The sequence below is a fragment of the Camelus dromedarius genome, chromosome 18 (assembly GCF_036321535.1).
Source record: "Camelus dromedarius isolate mCamDro1 chromosome 18, mCamDro1.pat, whole genome shotgun sequence".
Lineage (NCBI taxonomy): Eukaryota > Metazoa > Chordata > Mammalia > Artiodactyla > Camelidae > Camelus > Camelus dromedarius.
Window position 1 is genome coordinate 22,689,015 of NC_087453.1, and position 22,019 is coordinate 22,711,033.

At 53.7% G+C, this 22,019-nt stretch overlaps 1 protein-coding gene and 1 long non-coding RNA gene across 10 annotated transcripts in view; one reads left to right on the top strand and one right to left on the bottom strand.

The window, feature by feature from the left end:
• Nucleotides 1-22,019, top strand: part of LOC105104299 (uncharacterized) — a 71,351-nt gene that overhangs the window by 7,000 nt on the left and 42,332 nt on the right. For 3 of the 9 annotated variants that reach the window (XR_004130960.2, XR_010376643.1, XR_004130964.2), the window contains exon 1: nt 1,586-3,388. The exons of 2 other annotated variants lie outside the window; for them this stretch is intronic. This is a non-coding gene — a long non-coding RNA (uncharacterized LOC105104299). Of the gene's footprint in view, nt 1-1,585; nt 3,389-17,386; nt 17,457-22,019 lie in introns of those variants that run through there. 4 more of the 9 variants (XR_004130962.2, XR_004130963.2, XR_004130961.2 and 1 more) reach the window with 3 other exon arrangements.
• On the bottom strand, nt 3,453-14,959 carry SCRT2 (scratch family transcriptional repressor 2). The gene is made up of 2 exons (XM_064475804.1): nt 14,827-14,959; nt 3,453-4,243 (listed from the first exon to the last, which is right to left on the bottom strand). Exons 1-2 carry the CDS (start codon nt 14,957-14,959, stop codon nt 3,453-3,455), a joined length of 924 nt encoding a protein of 307 aa, XP_064331874.1.

Consider the following 22,019-nt stretch of genomic DNA (forward strand, 5'->3'; position numbering starts at 1 on the left):
AGGGGCCATTTTCTTATTGCCTTCCCTCTTGCTACTTGCAAGATGGTCATGGAAATACTCAGTTTTTCTGTAACAGTGTTCAGCGACCAGCTAATGGAAGACAGGAGACAGGTATAGTGGCAGTGGCAGAGGCCTTCTAATCCCTGGGTCGTACTTACAATGCTGTGTTCCTGAACTCAGTAGTTCCAGTGCAGCCTCTTGACACCCACCTGCCTGGGAGACAGGGCTCCCGCCATGGGCCAGTTCTGTGGCCACGTTCTGGAGGTCCAGCTGCAGGCTTACCCCTTCCAACAATTTTGTCGGCAGTCAGTCCCCAGTGTTAAATACTTTGTTTCAAACGGATCTAATACAGAGAATAGGATTTTATAAAATGCTGATCTAAAGTGGGTTCTGTTCTCTGGACCTGAAACAAAGCTAACTGATGCAACAGCCAATCAGGAGCAGCGTGCAGCTGCAGAGAACTGGGTGTGGATGGCCAGGGAAAGTATCAGGTGTCTGGGGCACTCAAACCCCTTTTGGAAATTTCGTGGAGGATTTCTACACTGCTGTCATTGCTAGAGACACCTAGCACGTAACTCAGGGTGCAGCCCCCCCTGTCCAGAGGTGTGTGAAAGGAAAGGTGGACAGGCATGGGGTGAGGGGCTAAAAGTTGAGTTCACTGCCTACAAACAGAGGAAACCTGAAAGGTCGCCCTAGTGGAGATGGGGTTCCAGCTTACAGCCCTCACCCCCGAGCCTGGCATCTTGCTCTCAAAGCACAAGGCACCCCTCCCCACACACACAACCTCAGCAAGTCTGTGCTGTGGAATGGAATTAAGTGGCATGGTGCTGGTGGTGCCCAGAGAAGTTTACAGTCAGGCAGGGACAGATTTGTATTGAAAGATCACCAAGGCAGCTTGGCAAGGAGGATGGACTGGTTGTCCACTGCCTTCCTGAACACTTTTGGTAACAGGTGCCTCACAGACTCTAGGGGCAGCTCACTGTTTGGGGACAACGTTGCCTGCTGAGCCAAAGTCAGCCTTTTTGCAAGCACGTGCTTGCTGCATGTATGACCAGTAGGGCTAGCCAGAGACCCAGCCAGAGCAGCAGGGGATAAAGTAGGAAAAAATATGGGGGCTGTAAACTGGCTGTTGAGGGACAAATCTGGCCCACAGGTGTATCTGTTTGGCAGGTGTAGTTAATTTTAATGGCAATTCTTTAAGGCAAGACACGCTCTTTCCTGTCAGTCACAGGCTCCACCATCCCTTAATGTCTTCGGGCACCTGCTTCATTCACCTATGCTATTAATCTGGGTCTTTCAGCTTGCAACCCCCAGTATCTGAGGACTATTTAGGACTGAGGATGCCTGGGACCTTATGGATGTCAAGGGACCCCTGGAGCTGTGTGAGTACTGGTGGCGGCTACAGGCTGGTCAGGCTACAGGGGGAAAATTGAGTAGCAAAAAATCTGATTGCCTCTCAGATGCTCCTCTGCCCCCACCCTGCCCCATTCCCATCACAAGATCTAGACAAGAGAGACAATGGTGAGTGGCCAAAGTCCCTTTAATATCCCTGAATTGCGTTACAAGTAATACTGCTGGAGGTGAGGAAGGGAAGAGGGTCTGGGGTGGGAGATGGGGGAGGAGGAAGGAGGGGGGAGCGCCAAGCGCTCATACAAAATATGGCCAAAAGGCTTAGCATGCATGGAAAATTATTGCTGTCGGAAGTTCCTATTTACAGGGTCAACACCCTCCGTAATTGCTTCTGCAACCCCTCTCCCTCCCCGGGTCCCTGCTGCCTCCCTTCCTGGGTGAGCCTGAGGCTGAGAAGCCCTAGAGAAGTGCTCCTGCTCCAGGGGCCCCTCCAGTCTCCACCCTCCTTTGTGGCTAAGGGGAGGAGAAGGGGAGGGTCGGAGAGTCCAGGACTCCTGCCCTCAGCTGGGCGCCTAGAGGTGGGGCAGACGCGTGTGCTTAAAGCAGAGGGGGCCAGGGCCGTGAGCGTGGAGGTGTGTGCTTCGGTCCTCGCCCGGGCATGCAAAAGCGCGGCGGGGGAGGTAGTGGCGGCCAATGTGGGGGCAGCTGGCAGCCCCGGCCCCTCTGCCCGGGAGAGTTGCATAGACGTGTCCGGGAGGGAGCGCTCCTCCCTAAGGAGCGGAGTGGGCCAGAGGCCCCAGTGGGTCCGGGGCTCAGTCGGTCCCTGGAACCTGGGGTCTCTTGAGAAGAGGAATGAACAGGAAGCATAGAGGAGGCTCCTCTTCGGTCTCCTTGGAGTGGGAATAGAAGGCTCAGGAGGGCGGGGACCTGCCCCATGACTGGACCTCCTGATATCCCCCTACCCACCAGGTGAGGGTCAGCAGGCTATCCTGCCCATTCTCTTGCCCCCTTCCCCAGCAAGTTCAGGCTCTGATGAGGGTGGGGCTTCTCCCTCACTCTCCCAAATAGGGTATGTTGTGGGGAGGGGGGGACAGCCCGCTATGGCCTTTGCTGTCCCTCTCCTTGCCTGGCTCCCTGACCTCCCAGTCCAGCTGGGGAAGCCAGACCATCCCTGGGTGAGGCCAAGAGATTAAATAGAATAATAAATAGATAAATAAATAAATACACACATAAATAAACTGGAGAGGCCCAGCCGGATGGGGAGAAGGGCATTTGTGAGGTGCCCCAGACCTTCCCCCAACAAACAAGGAAGGTTACCTGTAGTCTTGGGGGTAGGGAAAGTGCTCAGAGAATCTAGGGGGAGGCTGGAAGCCCAGGGAGGGGCTGTCCTGGGGTGAGAGAGGGGCTGCGTTAGGGCGCAGGGCCTTGAACTGCCCCTCAAGTCTGCCCCAGGCCAGGTGAACTCAGAGGGGTGAGAGCTGCTAGTGGGATGAGGGGATCTGGAAAGAGTAGGTGGTGGGAGAGGGTGAGAAGGCCCCCGAGGACCGAAGGGGGTGGTGGTGTTTGAGTGGCTAGACCTAAGGCCAGGGTAATTAGTGGACAAGGGACAGACCGGGGACTCCAAGAGGGGTGAAGATAAGATCCCTAAGGCCTGCGTCCTGGTGTGGATGGGGGAATCCATGGCAGGCATGAGAATCAAGGGTAGTTTTAGGCTTAAGATTGGGGGTTCCAGTAGTGAAACTGTCTTGAGTCTCAGCTGAGAAGTTAGAGGAAAGGTTTGCAAGTTAGAAAGGGAGAGGTGCAGGGTCTGGGCGGGAGAAAATTCCGGCTCTGCTACCTGGGAGAGGTGCAGACCTGGTGCCTGAGTTGGAAGCCTTGAGGGCGTGGACAGGGGTCAAGGTCTGAATCTTAGTAGCCGGAAAGGATGATGATGCAGGTCGGGAAGCACTGGGGAAAACAGTGCCAGAAGTGAGTCCTGGGCTTGGGAGTTGGAGAGAAAAGTTCCGGGCTAATAGCCGGGTCCCCACGAGGGGCGCGGGTAAGGGAGCGCTGCTGAAGGATGCTGAGGGTGCAGGTGGGGGGCCCGGGGCGCGGCGGTAGGCTCAGCTGGCGTGGCCGGCGGGGGGCGGCGGGGGCGGCTCGGCCCCCTTGACGCAGGCGGCCTCGCAGTGCTTGTGGAGGTAGGACTTGAGCGCGAAGCTCTTGTCGCACTGGCGGCAGCGGTAGTGCTTGAAGGCCGAGTGCGTCTGCATGTGCGCGCGCAGGTTGGAGCGGTCGGCGAAGGCCTTGCCGCAGTGCGCGCAGCCGAACGGCTTCTCGCCGGTGTGCGAGCGCATGTGGCCCTGCAGCAGCCAGGGCCGCGAGAAGGCCTTGCCGCACACGCCGCACTTGTGGCGCAGGTTGTGCGTGAGCACGTGCATGGCCAGCGCGGGCATGGACACATACGCCTTGCCGCACGTCGGGCACTTGCGCGCCAGCTGGCTGTCCAGGCTGCGGTGCGTCTGCTTGTGGCGGCTGAGGTTCGACGACGTGGCGTACGTCTTGCCGCACTCGGCGCACGCGTGCCGGTGCCCGCCGCCTGCCGGCGCCCCCGCGCGCCCCGCGCGCCCCCCGCCGCTCCCGGCGTCCCCCGGGCCGCCCGCGTCCCCGCCGCCCCCGCCGCGGCGCCGCCGCGAGCGCCCGTCCGAGATGAAGAAGGCGTCCATGGAGTAGCTGTCGGTCACGGCCGCCTCCCCGCGAAAGTAGCGCGCCGACAGGCTGGACTGCGGGCTCTCGGGGTCGCTGTACTCCTCCGGCGCCGCCGGCGGGTACGCGGGCTCGGCCGGCGCCAGCTCCAGGCCCGGCTTCTGGTCCGCATCGTAGCTGCTGGGGGGCAGGCAGTGCGGGGCGTAACCTGGAGGGGGCGAGATGGGGACCGGGAAGGTGAGGTGGCCGGGAGGCGTCCCCGTGCCGCTCCTGGGAAATGACGGCTGTTTGTGAAACAGCAGTCACTGTCCTGCACCTCTGCTCTGAGTGTCACGCCGCCCGGGGTTCAGATCCTTTCTCCGTGGGCCACAATAAAAAATCACCCCACCCGACCCTCATGAAGCACGGTGAAGTCAAGTTTTACAGACTTTTTGCTGACTATCTTCTTAAGTGCTCACGGCCTCGCAGGAAAGGTATTATTATTGCACCCACTTTACAGATAAAGAAACTGAGGCCTATAGAGTCTAAGCTCACAGCTAGTAATTGATGGAGCCAGGATCCAAACCTTGGCAGCCTGAAGCCAAAGCCCAGACTTTCTTTATTCCAGCAACATTCTACCATTCCAGTCCTGTGATTTCTCTGAATCTCAGCTTCCTCGTCTGCAAAATGGAGCTTCTGACTGGACACTCCTTCCCAGGGTTTTTGGAAGGACTGAGTGAAGTGATGAAAAGAACCATTTATTAAGCTCATGCTGTGCGCCAAGCTCTGCCTTCATGCTTTATGCATGTTAACTCACTTACTCATCACAGACCCTAGGAAGTAGTTCCTGTTACAATCCCCATTTTACGTATAAGGAAATTGAGAGAGAGGAGCACACAGTAATTGCTATATAAATGTTAGCTATTATAATTATGCTTTTTACTTGTTGGAAAAAGCGACTTCACTGAAGATTACTTAATAATCTTGTCGGCCTCCCCCACCAGACTATGAGCTTCCCAGGGCAGGATCTGTGTGCCCAGCATGTGCCTGGCTCAAAGGAGGTGTGCAAAGAATAGATGTTGCATAAACGAATCACAATCCTGTTAGACTCACTTTCCAGGATTGCTGGGGTATTAAAAGAGGTCAAGTGTGTGGCATGTAATTGATGCTCCAAGAAGGGAACTTTCTTGTACTTGTTCCCAAGCCTGTTTGGCTCCCTGCTCCACTAGAAGCCTTCTGGAACCCCCCTGTGAGATTCATCTCCTCCCTTCTCTCTCCTCTCTAGAGTTGGACCAGAAATCCTGTTCGTTTGGGATTGAGTGACTGGTGGTTGGGTGGGCTGGGGCTCTCCAAAGGCATTCCACGGGGGCTTTCCAAGGGCAGGGGCCACCCTGATTGGTCTCTGCCTCCCAGGGCCTCGTGTGGTCCCAGCATCCTATCTGAGGAGCCTGGGGCCTGGGCTCCCTTGAGAGTTTTTGGTAGACATCACACAAACTTATCAACCTGGCACTAAGATACCCAGTGTTTCCATTGTCCTTTGATTTGGAAGAACAATGGAGGTTAGGCCCTTTTACAGGAAGTGGCAAAGCAGAGATTTGATCCTCTCCCTCTGATCCCTGCGACCTGTACCTTCACTACCACCAGCCTCCCCGACTCAAGTGAGCAGGTGGAAGAGGGCTTTGTAAGAGGAAGAGGCAAACTGGATTCAGAGTTTGCCTGCCTGATGCAGCCTTCGTGCTTTCGCTTCACATCTGGCATTTGGGATGGTCACAGGGTGAAGTCTGTGCAGCCTGTCCCTCAACACTGAAAGTGAAGGTGTACCCTTATTTTTTCCTCTGTCCCTTCAGCTGCCCACACAGGGACTCTGCTCACAGAAATGGCTGGGGATTGGGAGGAATGGAGGACTCAGTAGGGAGGGGCACTGTGGTCAGATGCAGACAGGGTAGTAGTGGTGGCAGTTTTATAATGGGGAGCTCAGCCTCTCAGCATCCCATTCTTCCACTCCTGTCTGCTTTTGATCTAGAGGTTCCCCCACCTCCCACCCCAGGAATCAGACCTGGTACTTGGGGAGTATTGTTTCAGACTGAATTGAATACCTGTTGGGCATACCCAGACTCCCTCTTTTTCCTGTATTTCTTCCCATTGTAATTACTGATGATAATGATAATAATAGCTGATATTTACTGAGCACTTACTAAGTGCTAGGCGCCATGCTAAGTGCTTCAGTAGCATCACCCTGTTGAATCATCACAAAAACACCTGTGTTAACAGATAAGGAAACTGAAGTGCAGAGTGCTGGTAGTTCTTGCTCATGGGGTGGAACAAGGGCTGGACCCCACTGCACTGCTCCCCTAGTTTTCCACATGCTGGGAGGTCCCTGAGGAAGGGGCTGTGGCTGGGTTGTTCACCTCCTGTCCCCAGTGCCTGGGCTAGTGGTCACTCAATAAGTATTTGTGAAATGGGTCATAAAGATCTGCCAAGCCAGCCTCAGTCCCCAGCCCAGCAGGGTCTGCCACAGACCATTCTGTCTGCCTGGTCTTGGGACGACTTGATTCCTGACATTGATTTTAGCTGGGTGACCTTGAGCAAGTTGTGCCTCTTTCTACATCTCAGCTGCTTTCTCTGGATATGAGGATAGTATAAGAATTCATTTGGAGGGGGTCACTTATCATGTGACCAGTTCCTTGCATGTTCAATGATTAAGGAAGGATAGCATATTGGTTAAGAGCACAATTTTGGTGCCAGACTGCCTGGATTGAATTCCAGCTTTACTACTCCCAGCTGTGTGATCTTGGACAAACTTTAACCTCTCTATGCCTCTGTTTCCCCAGGTGTAAAATGGGGGAATAATAAAAAGTACCGGACTCACAGTTTACAGTAAGGAGTTCACGAATCAGCAAACAATAAGTGAAAAGTGAACGAATAATAACCAACACTCCAGGAGCACTTAGGTGTCAGACATGATTTAAGGCTTTACACACAAGAATGCGTTCTACCCTCATGACTCTGAGGTTGGTACCATCTCACACATGAGGAAACTGAGGCACCAGGTAGTTAAGTAACATGCCCAAGGTTGCACAGCTAGTAACTTAGAGCCAGGATTTCAGCCCAGTACCTGGCGCTATATGTGTTGGTTGTTATTTATGAATAATAATAACAGTCTCCTCAGATGGGTCTCTGTGCTGCAGTTTTCTTGGTGTGCACATGGACACATCTTGTAGTGCCTCCCTGGGCCACCTGTTTCCTTACCCCAGAATTCTGCCTCAGTGCCTATCCAGGGACTCGTGTTCGGGTGAGAAAACTTCTGGTGATAGGAGCTTAGTGGATCCTCGCCCCAGCTGGCTCTCTTTCCATGGCGCCCTCTGGTGGCTGCCTGCAGTACTGCAGCACCATACTCTTGTCGCTGGAGGGCTCTATATAGAAATAGGGGCACCTCAAACAAAGGCTGCTCCTCTGCCTAGAGACCGATGTGGAATTGCCTTCCATACAGGAATTGTGGGGCTAGACTTGATGGCTAGCAGCTGTGGAGGTCGGCATGGGTTGTGGCAGGGGGTAAGGTGGAGGGATTGTATGAGAGTGTGTATGTGGTCCTGGTGGAAGAGGTCCTTCTAACTTGCTTTGTGACCTTGGCCAGGTTGCTTAACCTTTCTGGACTCTGTCTCTACCAGAAGAAGGTTGACTGGGATGCTCTAAGGACCCTTTCTGCATCGTGGCTGAATAGATCCCTCAATGATGCCCATTGTCCTGTGCCTGACCCCCAACCCCCATTAACTCCACCTCGTTCTCCTCAGATCCACAGACCTCTCCCTAGCTATGTGACATTGGGCAAGTTATTTAATCTCTTTGTAACATATCTGTATAAAAGAACTCATAATAGGATTGAATGAATTAATGGTGCAAAATGCTTAGTACAGTGCACAGTAGCCTCTCAAGCTGTTATTATTATTATCATTATTGTTATCCTTACATTTCCTAGTGATATCTTTCTAATCTGCTAGAGGGTAGAAGGAGACACACATGGGTATATCAGGCTGCTGTGTGAGCTTGGGCAAACCACCTCACTCCTAGGGGCCTCAACCCTGGAGAATCCTTTAGGACGCTATAGGCAGAGCTCTGCTGGTTCTGTTCATGGAATTCAGATGGATTTGGGGTGCCTTCCTCTGCCTGCCCTACAGGTGACTGTCCCATTTGAGGGATAGGGACCAGAGCCACTCCTGCCAAGTGGCTAAAGGGAAGGCTCAGAAACACATAGGAGAAGTGGAGATGTCATGCAAATGTCACCAGAGAATGACTGTGGTTTTCCCTGCTTGAGAGTCTTGGGATTTTAGACTGAAGGTCCAGAATAAAAATCCCGATTTTTATGAAAAATCAAGCACTGGGTGTTGCATAGACATTGTCTCTTCCAGTTGTTTGACCCCTTGGGATGAGCGTTGCGGGTTGGAGATCTCTGAGATGTACTGCTACTTCTACTGCTTCCAACTACCCCTGTGTCCTTCGCTGTGTCGCGGGAACTGCTCAAGCCCAGAGGCCCGGAGAGGGGAGAGGATCTGCCCAAGGTCACTGGAGGAGGAGTAAGGCTCAAAACCCTCCAGAGCGTGTGTTTTTTTCTAGAACTGCTGAGCATGCTGGGGGAGGGAAGGTTTTCAACTGGTGGGCAGAAGGGGTGGTGGGTTTCTTCAAATACCATCACCAAGCTGGCCTGTATCTGATGGGATGATGGAGTACTTGGGGGAGGTGGGGAGAAGCTATTCTTCTAGATAATACACCAGTCCCTTGTAAATCTTTGTAAATAATTAATAAAAGTAATGACTAACACTTACTGAGCACTTACTGTGTACAAGGTCCCTGCTCAGTGCTTCATGCACATAAGCTTGTGTCTAAGGGAACATGGTAATCACTTGCTCTGGTGCACTAGTTCTGCAGAAGTTGAGGCCCTGAGAGGGGCCTTGACCAGGTTGCAAAGCAAGTTCACACCAGAGCTAGGCTGGCCTCCAGGCTCCCCAGTCCAGTGCCCTTTCTCTCCGTCTCTACCAGATTCCAGGGTCCCAAACTTCCTGCAGGGAATTTCCAGCCCCAATCCCTCTTCCCCGTCTCAAGATGAGCAGAAAGAGAGAGGGGCCTGGTGGTGGGCCAGCCTCCCAGGTGGCCCACTTTCCTGAGGAGGGCCGGGCCCTGCTTGGTGAGGGTGGGGGGGCTGGAGGGGCTGCTGCATGGGTATATTTAGAGCTGTGTCTTGCTGTGCCAGGGCCTCAGGCCTCGAGAATCAGCTCCAGCCAGCTGAGCAGAAAGCCAGGTCTGTCAGCAGCAAAGTGGGATAAAAATAGTTTCTCCTGTCTGCTCAGAGAGCTGGGCAAAGGGGCTGGTACCTCCCCCTCCCCTTATTATAGCATCTTTGTTAGCAGTTCCCTGGGCACTGGACCAGAAATGACACCCACCTCCTCCAAGGGCCTGGCAGCTGGTACACCTGCCCACTGGAGTGGGGGGAGGGTGCTGTCCCTGAGTCCAGATGAACCGGGAGGGGCAGAGTGAGGTCTGGCCCAACATGACCAGTGTTGTAAGGGAGGGGGCTGTTTCCCACTGACTTAGACCCAGAGAGTTCTAGAGGATTCCAGGGCCCCTCCCCCCCATCCCTACCTCCTGAAATTCCCCATATTCTGATTTTTCCTGACTGTGACCCAATTCCCGTGGCCCACAGGGAGGTCCACAGCTCTGCGGGAATCAATAGGAAAGCTTTTTCAAGGGGCTGTGGAGAAAGGCGTGGTGACTGAGGGTCTTGAGTTGCCCAGCACTGGTTGATGGAACAGCCTCCTGCTCCCTCGAGGCAGGGCTGTATAATGCTCACTGTCTCTCCAGGCTCCCTACTTTCTGCTCTACCCTCTCTGGGCCCCAGAAGGTGCAGAGGGCTGATTCCAACCTCCCTTCCTACCCAAAGGCTGGCAACCAACAGTCCACCCCAGGGGAGACCACAGCTGGGAATGAGGCCAAGAGTTCTAGGGACCTCATCGCTCTCAGCAGTGTCTTGCGTGCTCCCCAGATGGCCTTCAGGCTGTGGGGATCCCTAGAACATGTGGATGAAGCACCTGCCAGGGAGGTGTGATGCGGTCTGCCATTTATGCCCTTGTCATCTCGGGCAAGTCACCTCTCTGGCCTCAGGTTTGCCTTTGGAGGTTGAAGCTAACCTTCCCCCGCGCTCTGTGCTTGCTGCCCTTTGCCCACAGTCTGTGTGCGTGCGTGTGTGTGTTGGGGGAGTCTCAGGGATGTATAAGTTGCTGTGCTGCCATGGGGTTTTGATGGACTCTCTTGTCCTCTCTCAGGGGCCACAAACTGAGGCTATTTGAAGAGTGGATACTTAGCCTGGGCTCCTCATGTGCCCCTGTGACTCCAGGCTTTAGGGGGGACCATGGACCCCAGATTCAATATCCTACATGGGCCCTGTTATTCCAAACTCCCACTGACTAATTCTCAGGAAAATCAGATTTCCGAGTCGATTGCTTGATTTCATGAAAAGGAAACTGAGGCTTGGGTAGGGGAATATTAGTTCAAAGCGACAGGAAAGCTAATAGTGGTTCTAAGACTTGAACTGGCCAGCCTTGTGAATGGACCTGGACATGACCTTGGACCTGAAATTGGATTTGGATCCTGGAGCCTGAAAGTTGACCTGGACCTGGTCCTGGACACTGAAACTTGAACTTGTACATGGATTTGTTCTGAATTTTGGAGTGGACCTATAACCTCTGACATTGACCTTGGACCTAGACTTCAGACCTGGTCCTGGACCTAAGGTTGGACCTGGGCTTTGAACTTGGACCTCTGACATGTCTCTAACCTTGACCTTGGATCTGGACCAAGACTAAGACGCAGAGGCAGTGGTGGTTAAAGATGACTCATATGGGCCTGCTGTGTGTCCTTGGGCACCTCTCAGCCATCTCTGGTCTTGGGGCCTCTCTTTTGCATCCTTGCTCCTGAGATGGGCTTTCTGAAGTGTGGGGTGGATGTGTGGCAGTTGGGGACTTTCATCCAGGTTCCCAGGCCTGGCCTGGAGCGACTCCCTGGCGCCGTCAGAGGGAGTGAGCGGAAGCGGGTGCTGGTATAATGTGGTCAACTAGATAAGCCCATGGGCAGAAGTAGGAGCACTTCCTCAGCCTGCTGGGGAGGCTTAATGTAGCTGCGGAGGGCAGACAACTGCGTTATTGGATTGGCATTGATCCCTCATCTGCCTGGGTCAGATGCACTCTGAAGGAGGATGGGGGCAGGATGGGGCAGGAGGTGCAGAGGAAGGAGGACCCAGCACCCAGCTGGAGTTCAGAGTCAGGGTTTGAGGGGAGATATACACTCCAAGGGCAGTGAAGATGTCCTCGGCTGGGGTCCACAGAGACCACTGCTGTGCAGATGGATAGTAGCAGCCTTCTCTGGGAGGGCTGAGTCCCCAGCATTCTCCAGGATGGGGGCGCTAGCCTGTGAAGGGGTGGGCTTGATGAAGTTGGAGGGTGAGGTTTTGAGGTTAGGAGGATGTGAGTTGGTGTCTCACCAAGAGACTGGATCTGTGCTCAGAATCACCCAGGGGAGAGGAGGGGAAGGGAAGGCTCTACAGAGGCAGAAGGCAGTGGAGGAACAAGAGGAGCAGGAGGGAGAGAAGAGAGGCATTATGTTGGAGACGATGGTGAAATTAGATCTGGTCTCCTTTCTTTGGGGAGCTCTGCAGAGAGACCTGGAACTTTCCCTATTTGAGGGCCTCTCCTTCCCTATTTAGCGGTTCTCTGGATTCTGGGGGAGCCTGGAGCCCAGATGCACCTGCCACACCCACTGCCCAGCCCACGGAGGCCGAAAAGGAAGGAAGTAAGGAGGCAGAGAAGAATATTGCTCCTCTGTGTGTGTGTGTGCGCGTGTGTATGCGCGCGCTTGCTCATGTAGGAGGAGGAGTCCTCCAGGAATTCTCCAGCACTCCCAGGCATTCCCTGAGCTGGGGGTACACTCTTTAATTTGGGGTCCTGCGCCTTCATCAGTTTGGAGCCTGTGTTTCCCCTGACCTCCACATTCGCAGGCTCCCTTTCTGCCCCCGCCCCCCAGATTCCCCTCCCACCAATCTCATCCTGACCCTGCAGCCTTTGCTGCAGGAATGGCTTGTAAGAGGATCTTTCTAATAACTGGAACTATCTCCAGCCCCAGGCCCTCCCCCCTCCCTCCCTCCTTTCTCCCCCCCTTCCCTCCCTCCCTCTCCTCACCTCCCCCCTCCTCTCTTTCTCCTTGTTTACCCAGCACACTTACACACGCTGGGAGAGAAAAACGTCAGCTCAGCAATTTTTCACACTTCCCTCAAACGCTCAGCAAGGTTATTTCCGGCAGAGTGGAGACAACGGACCACTAGGAGCCAGCAGGCTCTCTGAGGACCCCCAGCACCCCTACCCACCTGGGAAGTGAGGGAGCTTTCACTTCCCAGTCTGGCCACACCCCAGTGATGGAAGAGGCCCCTGATAACAGGACAAGGCAGACCGTGTTTTCCAGCCATACCCAGGCTTGAAGGGTCACCCCCTGGTCTCTGGCACTAACCATCTACTGCAGACACTGCCAAGGCAGCCAGGCCAGGGTATCTGTCCTCAGCATGGGGCAACCTGCAGAGACTGAAGCCAAGAAAAACGCCTGGCCTCAGAAACTCTGCTGCCCTTAGCCAGACATCGGAGGTTAAATGGAGCCCTACAGAAACCCTGACAATGGCCCCTTGCATTCCTTTAGACCCTCATCCACTCATCGCCAGTGCCTCCCATCTCACACTTGACCTTCACAGAAGCTGAGGTTATCAAAGTTGGAAGGATACTTAGCTCTTGCCATCCAAACTCTTTCACTGCTGATACAGTGGAGGACCAGAAAATGGAAGGCGCTTGCCCAAGGTCACAGAGCAAGTCAGAGATCTAGAGCCCAGACCTCCCAGAATTCCAGGCCAGAGCTATCAGACTATCAAGACAGCCTCAGGATTCCCCAGAGGCCTGGAACTGGTCTGGAGCCCTTTGGGGAAAGGGCCAAGGACAGGGGTGATTCTAGAGTGTTGAACCTGGTGGAACCTCCAGAGGAACATCCCTGCTGATAGCTTTGCCCTGACCCTGGTTCCCACTATTCACTCAGGGGCTCCTTTCAAAGCTTTTTTGGACTGAATTAAGGGCAAGGCATGCCTGCCTCTCTCCTGAGGAACAGTCAGTTTTCACTGTGCATGAGAAATTCTCCAGGCTTCTCTGGGTTTCCTCAGCTGGCCGAGGATAGGACCAAGGGGGCCTCAGCAGGTGGGAGCCCAGGGCTTTGTGTCAGTCCCCCAAGGGGTCCTCATCCCAGGCTTGCAGGCATGTCCATTTCTACAGAGGTCCCCAGCCCTGGCATGGCCCCAGGTCTACCCTGCGCCCTGCCAGCACTCAGACAAGCCCAGCCATATCCCTGGGTTCCAGTCCTCAACCCCAAGAGGCCCTGGGGTCAAGAAAAGAGGACAGTAGAATAAGAGATGTGGGCAAAGAAAAAGGGGGTTGGTTCTCTTGAGGATCTGGGGGAGACCAGGGGCTGTAGCTGTATCCCTGATTACTCCCTAATTTCTTTGACCTTGATGAGGTCACAGAGCCCTTTGCCCAGTGCCCTCTTGCTACCTGGCTTGGCAGAGTGATGGAATGCGGGTGAAGTGCTTGGAAATCCCTGAGGCAGAAGCTCCCATTCGCCTGACTCCTGCCTTTGCTGTCTCAGCTCCCCCTTCATCCTCAACCCTTTCTTCTCTCCTTTTTCTCTCCTCTCCTCTTCTTCCCTTTCCTTTCATCTCTTCTTCCCTTCTCTCTCTCTCTCACACACACACCCCAAAGCTGATGCCACATGTGATGTCAGATTTCTTACTGCCAAAGGGGCGCCTCCTCTCCTGACACCTGTCCTGGTGGGGGCCATCATAGGAAAATCCCTTTGCAATCCCCTTGATGGGGGATGGGGTCCACAGAAGCAGTCTCTGACTCTTCTCCACTCCCTCCAGAGATCACCTTTTTCTGGGCCTGAATGACCTCTCTTGTCCCCCAAACCCTTGTCCCTGCAGGAACTTGCTCTGAAAAGAGATGGAGTGTGTTGGGGGTGGGGGACTGACAAGGAACAGCCGGGCTGGCTCTGGAGGGGAGTGAAAAGCTGGAGGGGGGAGGGAGAGCAGCCCAGGAGACCAGGAACTACTTTGGGGGAACCCCTCCTAGAAATCCCCTCTTTCTCTCAGTCCTCAGGACAGGCCCAGCCTTTGGCAGGCATGTGGCTGAGGGTAACAAAAGAGTTGCTCAGAGAGGGGGCCTAAGAACACTTGTCTGGCATCAACAGGGGGAGCAGGCTTGAAGGGAAGAGGGTGCCCCCAGCTACTCACCGGGAGCCAACCCTATCTCCTCTAGGGATTGGTAGTCCAGACAGGTTTACCTTCCTTATTAGGGGAGCACACTCGGGCAACCAGCCTCCTTCCCTCAACCAAGGAGAGGGGACCCTCAGTCTGCCTTGTGCATTAGCCTCCCAGCACTAACCCTTCATGGGCACCTTTCTCTCTCCATTCTCTCACCACCCTCACTCCAGCCCCGATCTAGGGTCACAACTTTCAAAGTCCGATCTGGCGCGTGGCGGCGGGATGGGCCGACCCTGCGACTTTCCCTTTGTACGGACCTGGCCCTTGCCCCGCCCGCTCGGCCTTCGGGAAGCCCGGGAGGCACACACAGACAGGGAAATCTCCTCCCGGGGTTCCCTGCCGCGCGCACCCCTCCTCGTGGCCCGAGTTGGGGAGGGCCCGAACTCCCTTCCCCTCTTCTCCCCCCACTGGGTCCCACTCACCGTTGTCCCCAGGCGGCCCCCGGGCGCCAGGCAGCACGTAGGCAGTCTCCAAGGGGTGGTAGGTGGGGGCCGGCACCCCGCTGCACTGGAAGCCGTCCCCTTTGATCTTCTTTACCAGGAAGGAACGGGGCATGGTGCGACTGGCGGGGGACTCGGCGGGGGCACTTGCGTGGGCCCCGGTGAGGGGAGGCGGCCAGCAGGGCGCGATTGGCTGTCTGCTCGGGGTTTCAGCACTGGACAGCTCCCAGCGGGCGGGCGGGCGGCAGCGCGGAGCCGGCACCGGTGGCGGCGGCTCCGGCTCTGGCTCGGGCTACCGCTCGGGCTTGGCGGCGGCGGCGCGCAGACTGGCGATCACTGGAGCTGTGCTCAGCACTCCGGCTGCCGGCTTTATATGGGACGCAGGCTGGAGGAGATCAGGTGGTCCCCTAGCAATGGAACTGTTCAGCGCTCTAATCCATCAAATGTCCCCCAGGACAATCGCTCCGCACACGTTCTCCTGAACCGGCGGCGGTGGGGGCAGGCCAGGCGCAGGGAGCAGCGGGCAGGCAGGAGGGGAGAAAGTGAGGGCGAGAAAGGAGCAGAGATAGAGAGAGACGGAGAAAGAGGAAGGAGGGGGGAGAGAAGGGGTGGGGGAGAGAGAAGAGATGAGATACACAGAGAAAGAAAGAGACATACAGAAAAAGAGAGAGACACACACCGAAAGAGGTAGAAATAGGAGCAGAGAGACCAAGATAAGGACAAAAAGACACGAGAGAAACAGAGAGAGAAGAAAGGCAGAGATGGAGAGAAATAGCAACACAGTCACACACCCGCGGGAGAAAAAGAGAGATCCAGATACACAAAAAGAAAGCCCCCCAGGGATGCAAAGAAAGGGAAAGAAAAGTGCAAGACAGAGAGAGAAACCGAGGGAAGAGAAGGGAGAGTGGTCTGAGCAGGCAGGGTTCAGGCACATAGGGACACAGGGAAGGGTATGCAAAGAAAAGAGCTCGCCGGCGGCAATCCTTCCGCCCCCAGTCCTCTCCCTATCCCCCAGTTTTGAAGTGGCCAGTTTGGACACTCAGCTTTAACTAGGGAAAGTCATCCCCCGACCCCAGCTTGGCCTCCCCCTGAAGCCCCCTGTTGGGTTTGAGGTTCAACTTTCTTCTCCCAGAACTGATGGGGGGAGCCAGTCCCCCATGCCAATGCCCAGCCCCACTCAGCTGGTTCTGTTTCGGTGCCTAGCTCAGGCGGGCGCTGCAAGAGGAAGTGAAAATCGTCCAGTAATTAATTTCCCTGCTGCCGGGGGGTGGTGGTTTTGACACATCCGAGGCTGTGTCTTTCCCTGAAGCGGGGAGCAGACAATAGAGACACGTGGACTGGGAAGGGAGAGGGGGGAAGGGAGGGGGAGCGGGGCTCCCGCTGGAACTCTTTGCAGGTCAGCTCCTTTGTCTCCAGGAGTATCTGAGCGGACCCCCCTCACCATCCGGCCAAAACCTAGCGTGCTCCCATATCCTGGCAGGTCCAAAGAGCAGGAGAACTCAACCTCCTGCCCAGAGGCTGCTTGGCAAAGTGCCCTGGTGGTGGGCCGGCCTCAGCAAGTATGGGATGGCCAAAGCACAAGAGTCCCAGAATCAGACTAGGAATGCCAAGATCTCATTGGTCAACAGCATGCTGTTTATGGAATGCCAAGCTGATGGAGTGGGGATGTACTTTTGGGATGGGGTCATCCAATACTAGTTGGGAGACAGACCCATGGAGACTAAGAGAATGTCCCCCAGTGAGTCAGCAGAAATTTCTAGAGACTACCCCCCTCTCCCTGGCCTTTGGGCCCTCTGAGTCAAGGGCTCACAGTCTTTGAGGTGTCACTTAGAAACCTCAGGATTAAGTTTGGGCCCCTGATCTTGCCAAAGCCTTGCATGATATGGGGGGCTCTGCCTATCTTCTTAGCCATATTGCCCCATATTTTGCCCCCTGGAGACTTTTTTTTAACTTCAGTCACAGAAGGTTGAGGTGACCACACCCCTTGACTCATGGCACACCAGGTGTTCCTTACGCCAGCCACACAAGCCAACTTCTAGTTTTGCAGGCTTACTGCTCTCTCTTGGCCTCCACACAGGTTCCTCTATTCAGATTGTCCGTCCCTCCATTTCACCCTAGTATTCCCCTACTTGTCCTCAGGCATAGCTGATGCATCACTTCCTCTTGGAAGGGTCCCTGACTTCCTACCTGGTAGGTTGGGCCAGCTTGCCTGTTATCCTCTGAGCTTTGTGAGGACAGGAACTCTGTCCTGTGTTTGGCTCATCATACTCAGTATTCCAGCTCCCCTACTTACTAGCCAGGGGACCTTGGGCAAGCTATTCAATTGCTCTGTGCCTCAGTTTCCCCATTTATAAACTGGGAATAAAAATTGTTGCTCGTTCAGGGGTTGCTGGGAACATTACAAGAGCTGCTGTATATGAAAGGGCTTGGAATGGTGCCTGACATATAGCAGGTGTCCAATCCACGTAGGTTCTATATGTGCAGTTGTGCCTGGAGCACCCAGGATTCACCTAACATGTGTTTATTTGCTTCTGTGGAATAGGTGGTGACCTACCTAGATAGTCCTAGTCCCTGCTGTCTTTGGAGGTGGCATTCAAGGGACATAAAACTGGGTGAGTGATGGAGAATGATGATACCTAGAAGGGTGGCCAGCAAGGGTCTCCTGGAAGAGATGACATCTAAGCAGAGATTTAAGTGATGGGATGGAGCCAGCCATGGGAGGAGCCAGGGAAAGAGTGCTCCAGGCAGAGGCTTCACAAGTTCAAAGGCTCTGAGGCAAAAATGAGCTTGGGCTAGTTCAGGAATGACAAGGTGTGAAAGGAGATGAGGTCAGGAAGTTGGCAGGACCAGAACCCAGAAGGTGCTCAATAAATCATGAATGAGTGACTAAGGGGTGAGATTCAGCCTTAAAAAGTGGACCTGTTGGTTGGAGAATAACTTTTTGATGTTCACATAGAGGAATTTGTTGATAGTTATTCATGGTGTAGTCATGTTTTTGAGTTTGTAGTGGGTGCTAGGATCTCTGTCCCCTAGGGGTGCCAAGTCCAGTGGGCCCACTGGTTCTACCATTCTCACCTCTTATATAAGAGATGGTAAAACTGAGCCCAGAGAGCCTCACAGGACACTGAGAGTCCACAGTGACCTAGGGACAGAACTGGGGTGTCACTTTTCCTCATCAGGTCTTCTCAGTGGGCAGGGTGGAGAGGCAATCTCCTCTTGAATTGACAGATGGAAGCTCACAGAGGCAGGATATCCAGGGTCCCATGGCTCACTAGTGTCAGGTTGACGATAAGATCCTAGGTCTCTGACCTCCGACTGAAAGGTGGTGTGGGCACCTCAGCAGATAAGAAACCTTCAGCCCAGAAGGTGAGGTTCAAAAATACCTATGGGGCTGGGTGCCCTTAAGCATGGATGCAATACACAACCATTAGCATGGCTTCATCACTAGGATACCACGGAGGGCCTTCAGTCCTGCAAACCTCCCCCAACACCAGCTTACTGGTTTCAGAAAGTCCACTGTTAGGAATTCATTTCTCCAGGTCACATCAAATAAGGAAAGACTTCTATTCCCAGGGATGCTTACTGCTGTGTCAGAGTCTGGAATAAAACCCCCAAGCAGGAGAAAATGGGGAGGGGCTGTGAAGAGGACATCTAGTAGATGGAATATTCTGTAGCCATTAAAAATTATCATATGGGGGAAAGACCTCACGGAGTTATGTTAAGTGAAGGATGCAGAATCTCAAAATCTATCAAAGCACGTCTGCAACTATGAACCAAATAAATAAATAAACATGCACAAGAAAGTGAAAGAAGGGTGGTAGAACTATAGGTATTTCTCCACCTTCTTGTGTTTTCCAAAAAGATTATAAAATGTTTCAGTTCAGGAAACATTTATCTAGAGCACTTGCTAACTACTCCCTTACTTCTGAAGAGAAGAAATGATAAAGTGTCGTGAAACATGTCAGGATATTCATTCTTCTGACTATTGGGAAGATAGCATTGCCGATGGCAAATTTCCCCGACAACAATAATTATTATATCAACAGTGGCATTTCTTAGCAGCTCCACATGCCTGGCCCCGTTCTAGACATTTACCCTCCATAGAAGCTGGCCTTGCCAGGGTCTTTCTATAAAGAGATTTGCAATCAGTTCAAATCCATGCTCTGCTGTTTCCCAGCTCTGTGATTCTCTGTGCCTCTGTTTCCTCATCTGTAAAATGAGGATATTAACAGGGACTGTCTCCAGTGTTGCAGTGATGATTAAAGGATACTGTACCTGTAAAGTGCTTAGAGCACACAGTAACTTGACTTGAGAATTGTTGACTGTTTTTATTTACATATCGTCACTCATCTAAGCCTCACCATGGCCTCATGGGAGAAGGCTCTGTTATTGGCCGGTTCAACAGATGAGGGTGAAAGGACTGGCTCAAGGACATATGGTTACTGTGCGGAGGAGCTGCGGAGGATCCCACATCCATGTGGCCCACTGCCTACCTCCCCAGGAGTCCCAGGCTGGGCGTAACGGATCTAGCTAGTGGGGGCTGCAGGCTTGGCCCTCCCTGCCCTGCTTAGTCAGCTCTGGTATCCTTCAGATTTCAACCCTGCCCTGCCTGTCAGGAAGGAGGGTAGCTACCAGTGTCTCGATGTGACTCTCAGTGCTGTGGAACCCCAGGTGGCTGGAAGAGCCGCCCTGAGGCTCACTCTGCATATCTGTAAAGAGGGGATGGGGCATCACATTTGCAGGCTTCACCCCATGATGTGAGGAGGGAGCACTGCTCTGGGAGCCAGGAGCCTGATTCTAGCCCCGCCTCTGCTCTCTCTGCTCCCCCTTCTGGGCTCCAGCTTTCTGGTCTGTCAAATGGGCATGGGACAAGATGGTCCCTGAGCTGCCGTCCAGAGCCGATAATGGAATTCTGTATGAATTCCAAGGAGGAGAGTGGCCACAAATGCATCCACCTCACACTGATGGGGCTCTTTCTCTGGTAAGCTTCACTTACTCTGCCTGTTTCGCCAGTGTATTTCTCCAGTCCCTCCTCTTCTGAGCCAAAGGAAAAAGGATAGGAGGAGCCTGAAACTGGACCTCTTCACAGCTCTGTACCTCAAAACTAAGAGATGATTTGTCCAAGGCCATGCTGGGCTCCTCCAGAATTTGATAGCTGCTGTGTTCTCTCTCTGGTCACTTTGGTCCTCTGGGAAGCAGATTTGAAAACAGAGGTGGGGTTGCAGGAGATTTCTTGAGGATAACGAACCTGCAAGAAATAGAGGTGTGCCTTCAGTCCAGGGTGCATGTCTGACACCTGTGAAAGGAGAGGTGGGGGAAAGCAAGACTGGGTTAGAGGAGCCCCAGGCAGTGGTGTGGCTCGAAGGAGGTCTGGCCGACCCCATGGGGAGCTCCAGTTCAGAGATTCCAGGGCAGAATGTCCAGGCCCCGTTTCCGCACCGTGCCCAGTCATCAGCGGGGCATCCTGGAAGGGCGTGGCCTCAGCTCAAACGCTGGCAGATTGAGAGGGCTGCCAATAGAGGCTCTCAGTGACGGCGGTCTGAGTGGCAAGCACCTCCTCACAGCTGCCACGTGATTTTCTTTATTCATTTAATAAACACTTTCAGCTCTGGGCTGTGTGCCAGGTACACATCTACACACTTTACAAATATCATCTTAGTTAATCCTCACACTTGCCTTCTGAGACAAACAGTATTATGTGTTTCCTCCCCATTTTCCAGAGAGGAAACTGAGCCCAGAGAGGTTCAGTAACTTGTCCAAGGTTTTACAACCAGTGAGTGGTGAGCCCCAGGTCCAGCCCAGACAATCTGCTCTAGAGGCTGTGCTCTCACCGCTCTGCCATGAGGCCTCCTCTCCAACTGCAGAGGCCCTGGCAGCGATTTCTGGGAACCTTTCCATCTTCATTCCTCATTGACTGTGGAGCTCAGAGCCTCAATAGACTCCAGAAAGGGGCCTGACTGGTGCAGTTGAGGGGTGTGGCAGGGTCCCAGACCCTCCTGGAGATTTTGCCCTGTTCCCTCAAAGCCTCTCACCTCAAGGCCTGTGCATATCCTGTTCCTGCTGCCCAGAACACTCTTCTCTCCCCTCTTTGCCTAGGTAAGCCCTCCTTCCATTGCTCCCCTGCTTGACCCCAAGATCTAGCTCAGAACCAAGATGGTATGTGGTGGGAAGGAGCATGTTTTAAAGTCTCAGATGGCAATAATGCTCGTTGACATTTACTGAGCACTTACTATGTGCCAGGAGACAAATCTGACTCTTTATGTCGATCACCTCATGTAACCATCACAACAACTTTTGAGGTGGGGCCTGCTGCCACCCCTATTTTACAGATGAGGAAACCAAGGCTCAGAGAGGCAAGGTGATTGCCCAGGGAGACCCAGCTAGGTGTCAGGACTCAAACCCTGATTTTAAAAGAATCCCTCTCTCTAAGAGGCCCAAAGGGGGTCTTTCTCCTCCTTAAGTTGTGGGTGGGCACCCACATCTGCTCTATTCACTGCCACACTCCATCACCTACACAGTGCTGGGCAAATATTAGTCCTCAATAAATACATATCTTGAATGAATGAATAAATTAATGAGTGGAAAACCTTCTTGTGACCCCCACCCCACTCACCTTGGTCCCCTTTGACCTGAGTTCAGGTTAACTCGTCAACCCTCAAGGTTTCCCTCTGCTGTGGGGGATGCCTGAAACCCTATCCTGCCTGCCACAGACTTTGACCTTACCCCATGAAAGTGTCTCTCTTTCAAAGTTGGAGACGTTCCTGAACATGCTAACTCCTGTCCCTGGAAGGGTCACACCTTAAGCGGCTCCCTGAAACCTCTAGAAAGGACTGGTTGCAGGAACCTGATCACTGGGCTCCCTGCCCAGTCAGGGGGACCTGGGACAAGCTCCCAGCATGGGTCAGGGATGGAGGGGCTAAAAGGCCCCTCACAAGAGCCTCATGTTCAATGAGCAAGTGAGATGGTTCAGAGTTTGGGCCTGGGTCACCTTGAGCCAAGTTTTCATCCCAGCTCTGCCTCTTCAATCTGTGTAACTTTAGGCAGGTCACTTTACCTCTCTGAGCCTCTGTTGCACCTGTGTAAACCGAGGCCAATGATAGCACCTACTAAATAGGGCTCTGTGAGGCCTGGAGCACAGTCAGCCCCTGATAAACAGAAACTTTACTTGAAAGGCC

Coding starts and splice junctions, on each gene's coding strand:
- SCRT2 (XM_064475804.1), bottom strand. CDS start 14,959: ATGCCCCGTTCCTTCCTGGTAAAGAAGATCAAAGGGGACGGCTTCCAG. Junction 4,244..14,826: donor GGGGCCGCCTGGGGACAACG/GTGAGTGGGACC, acceptor CGCCCCCTCCAG/GTTACGCCCCGCACTGCCTG.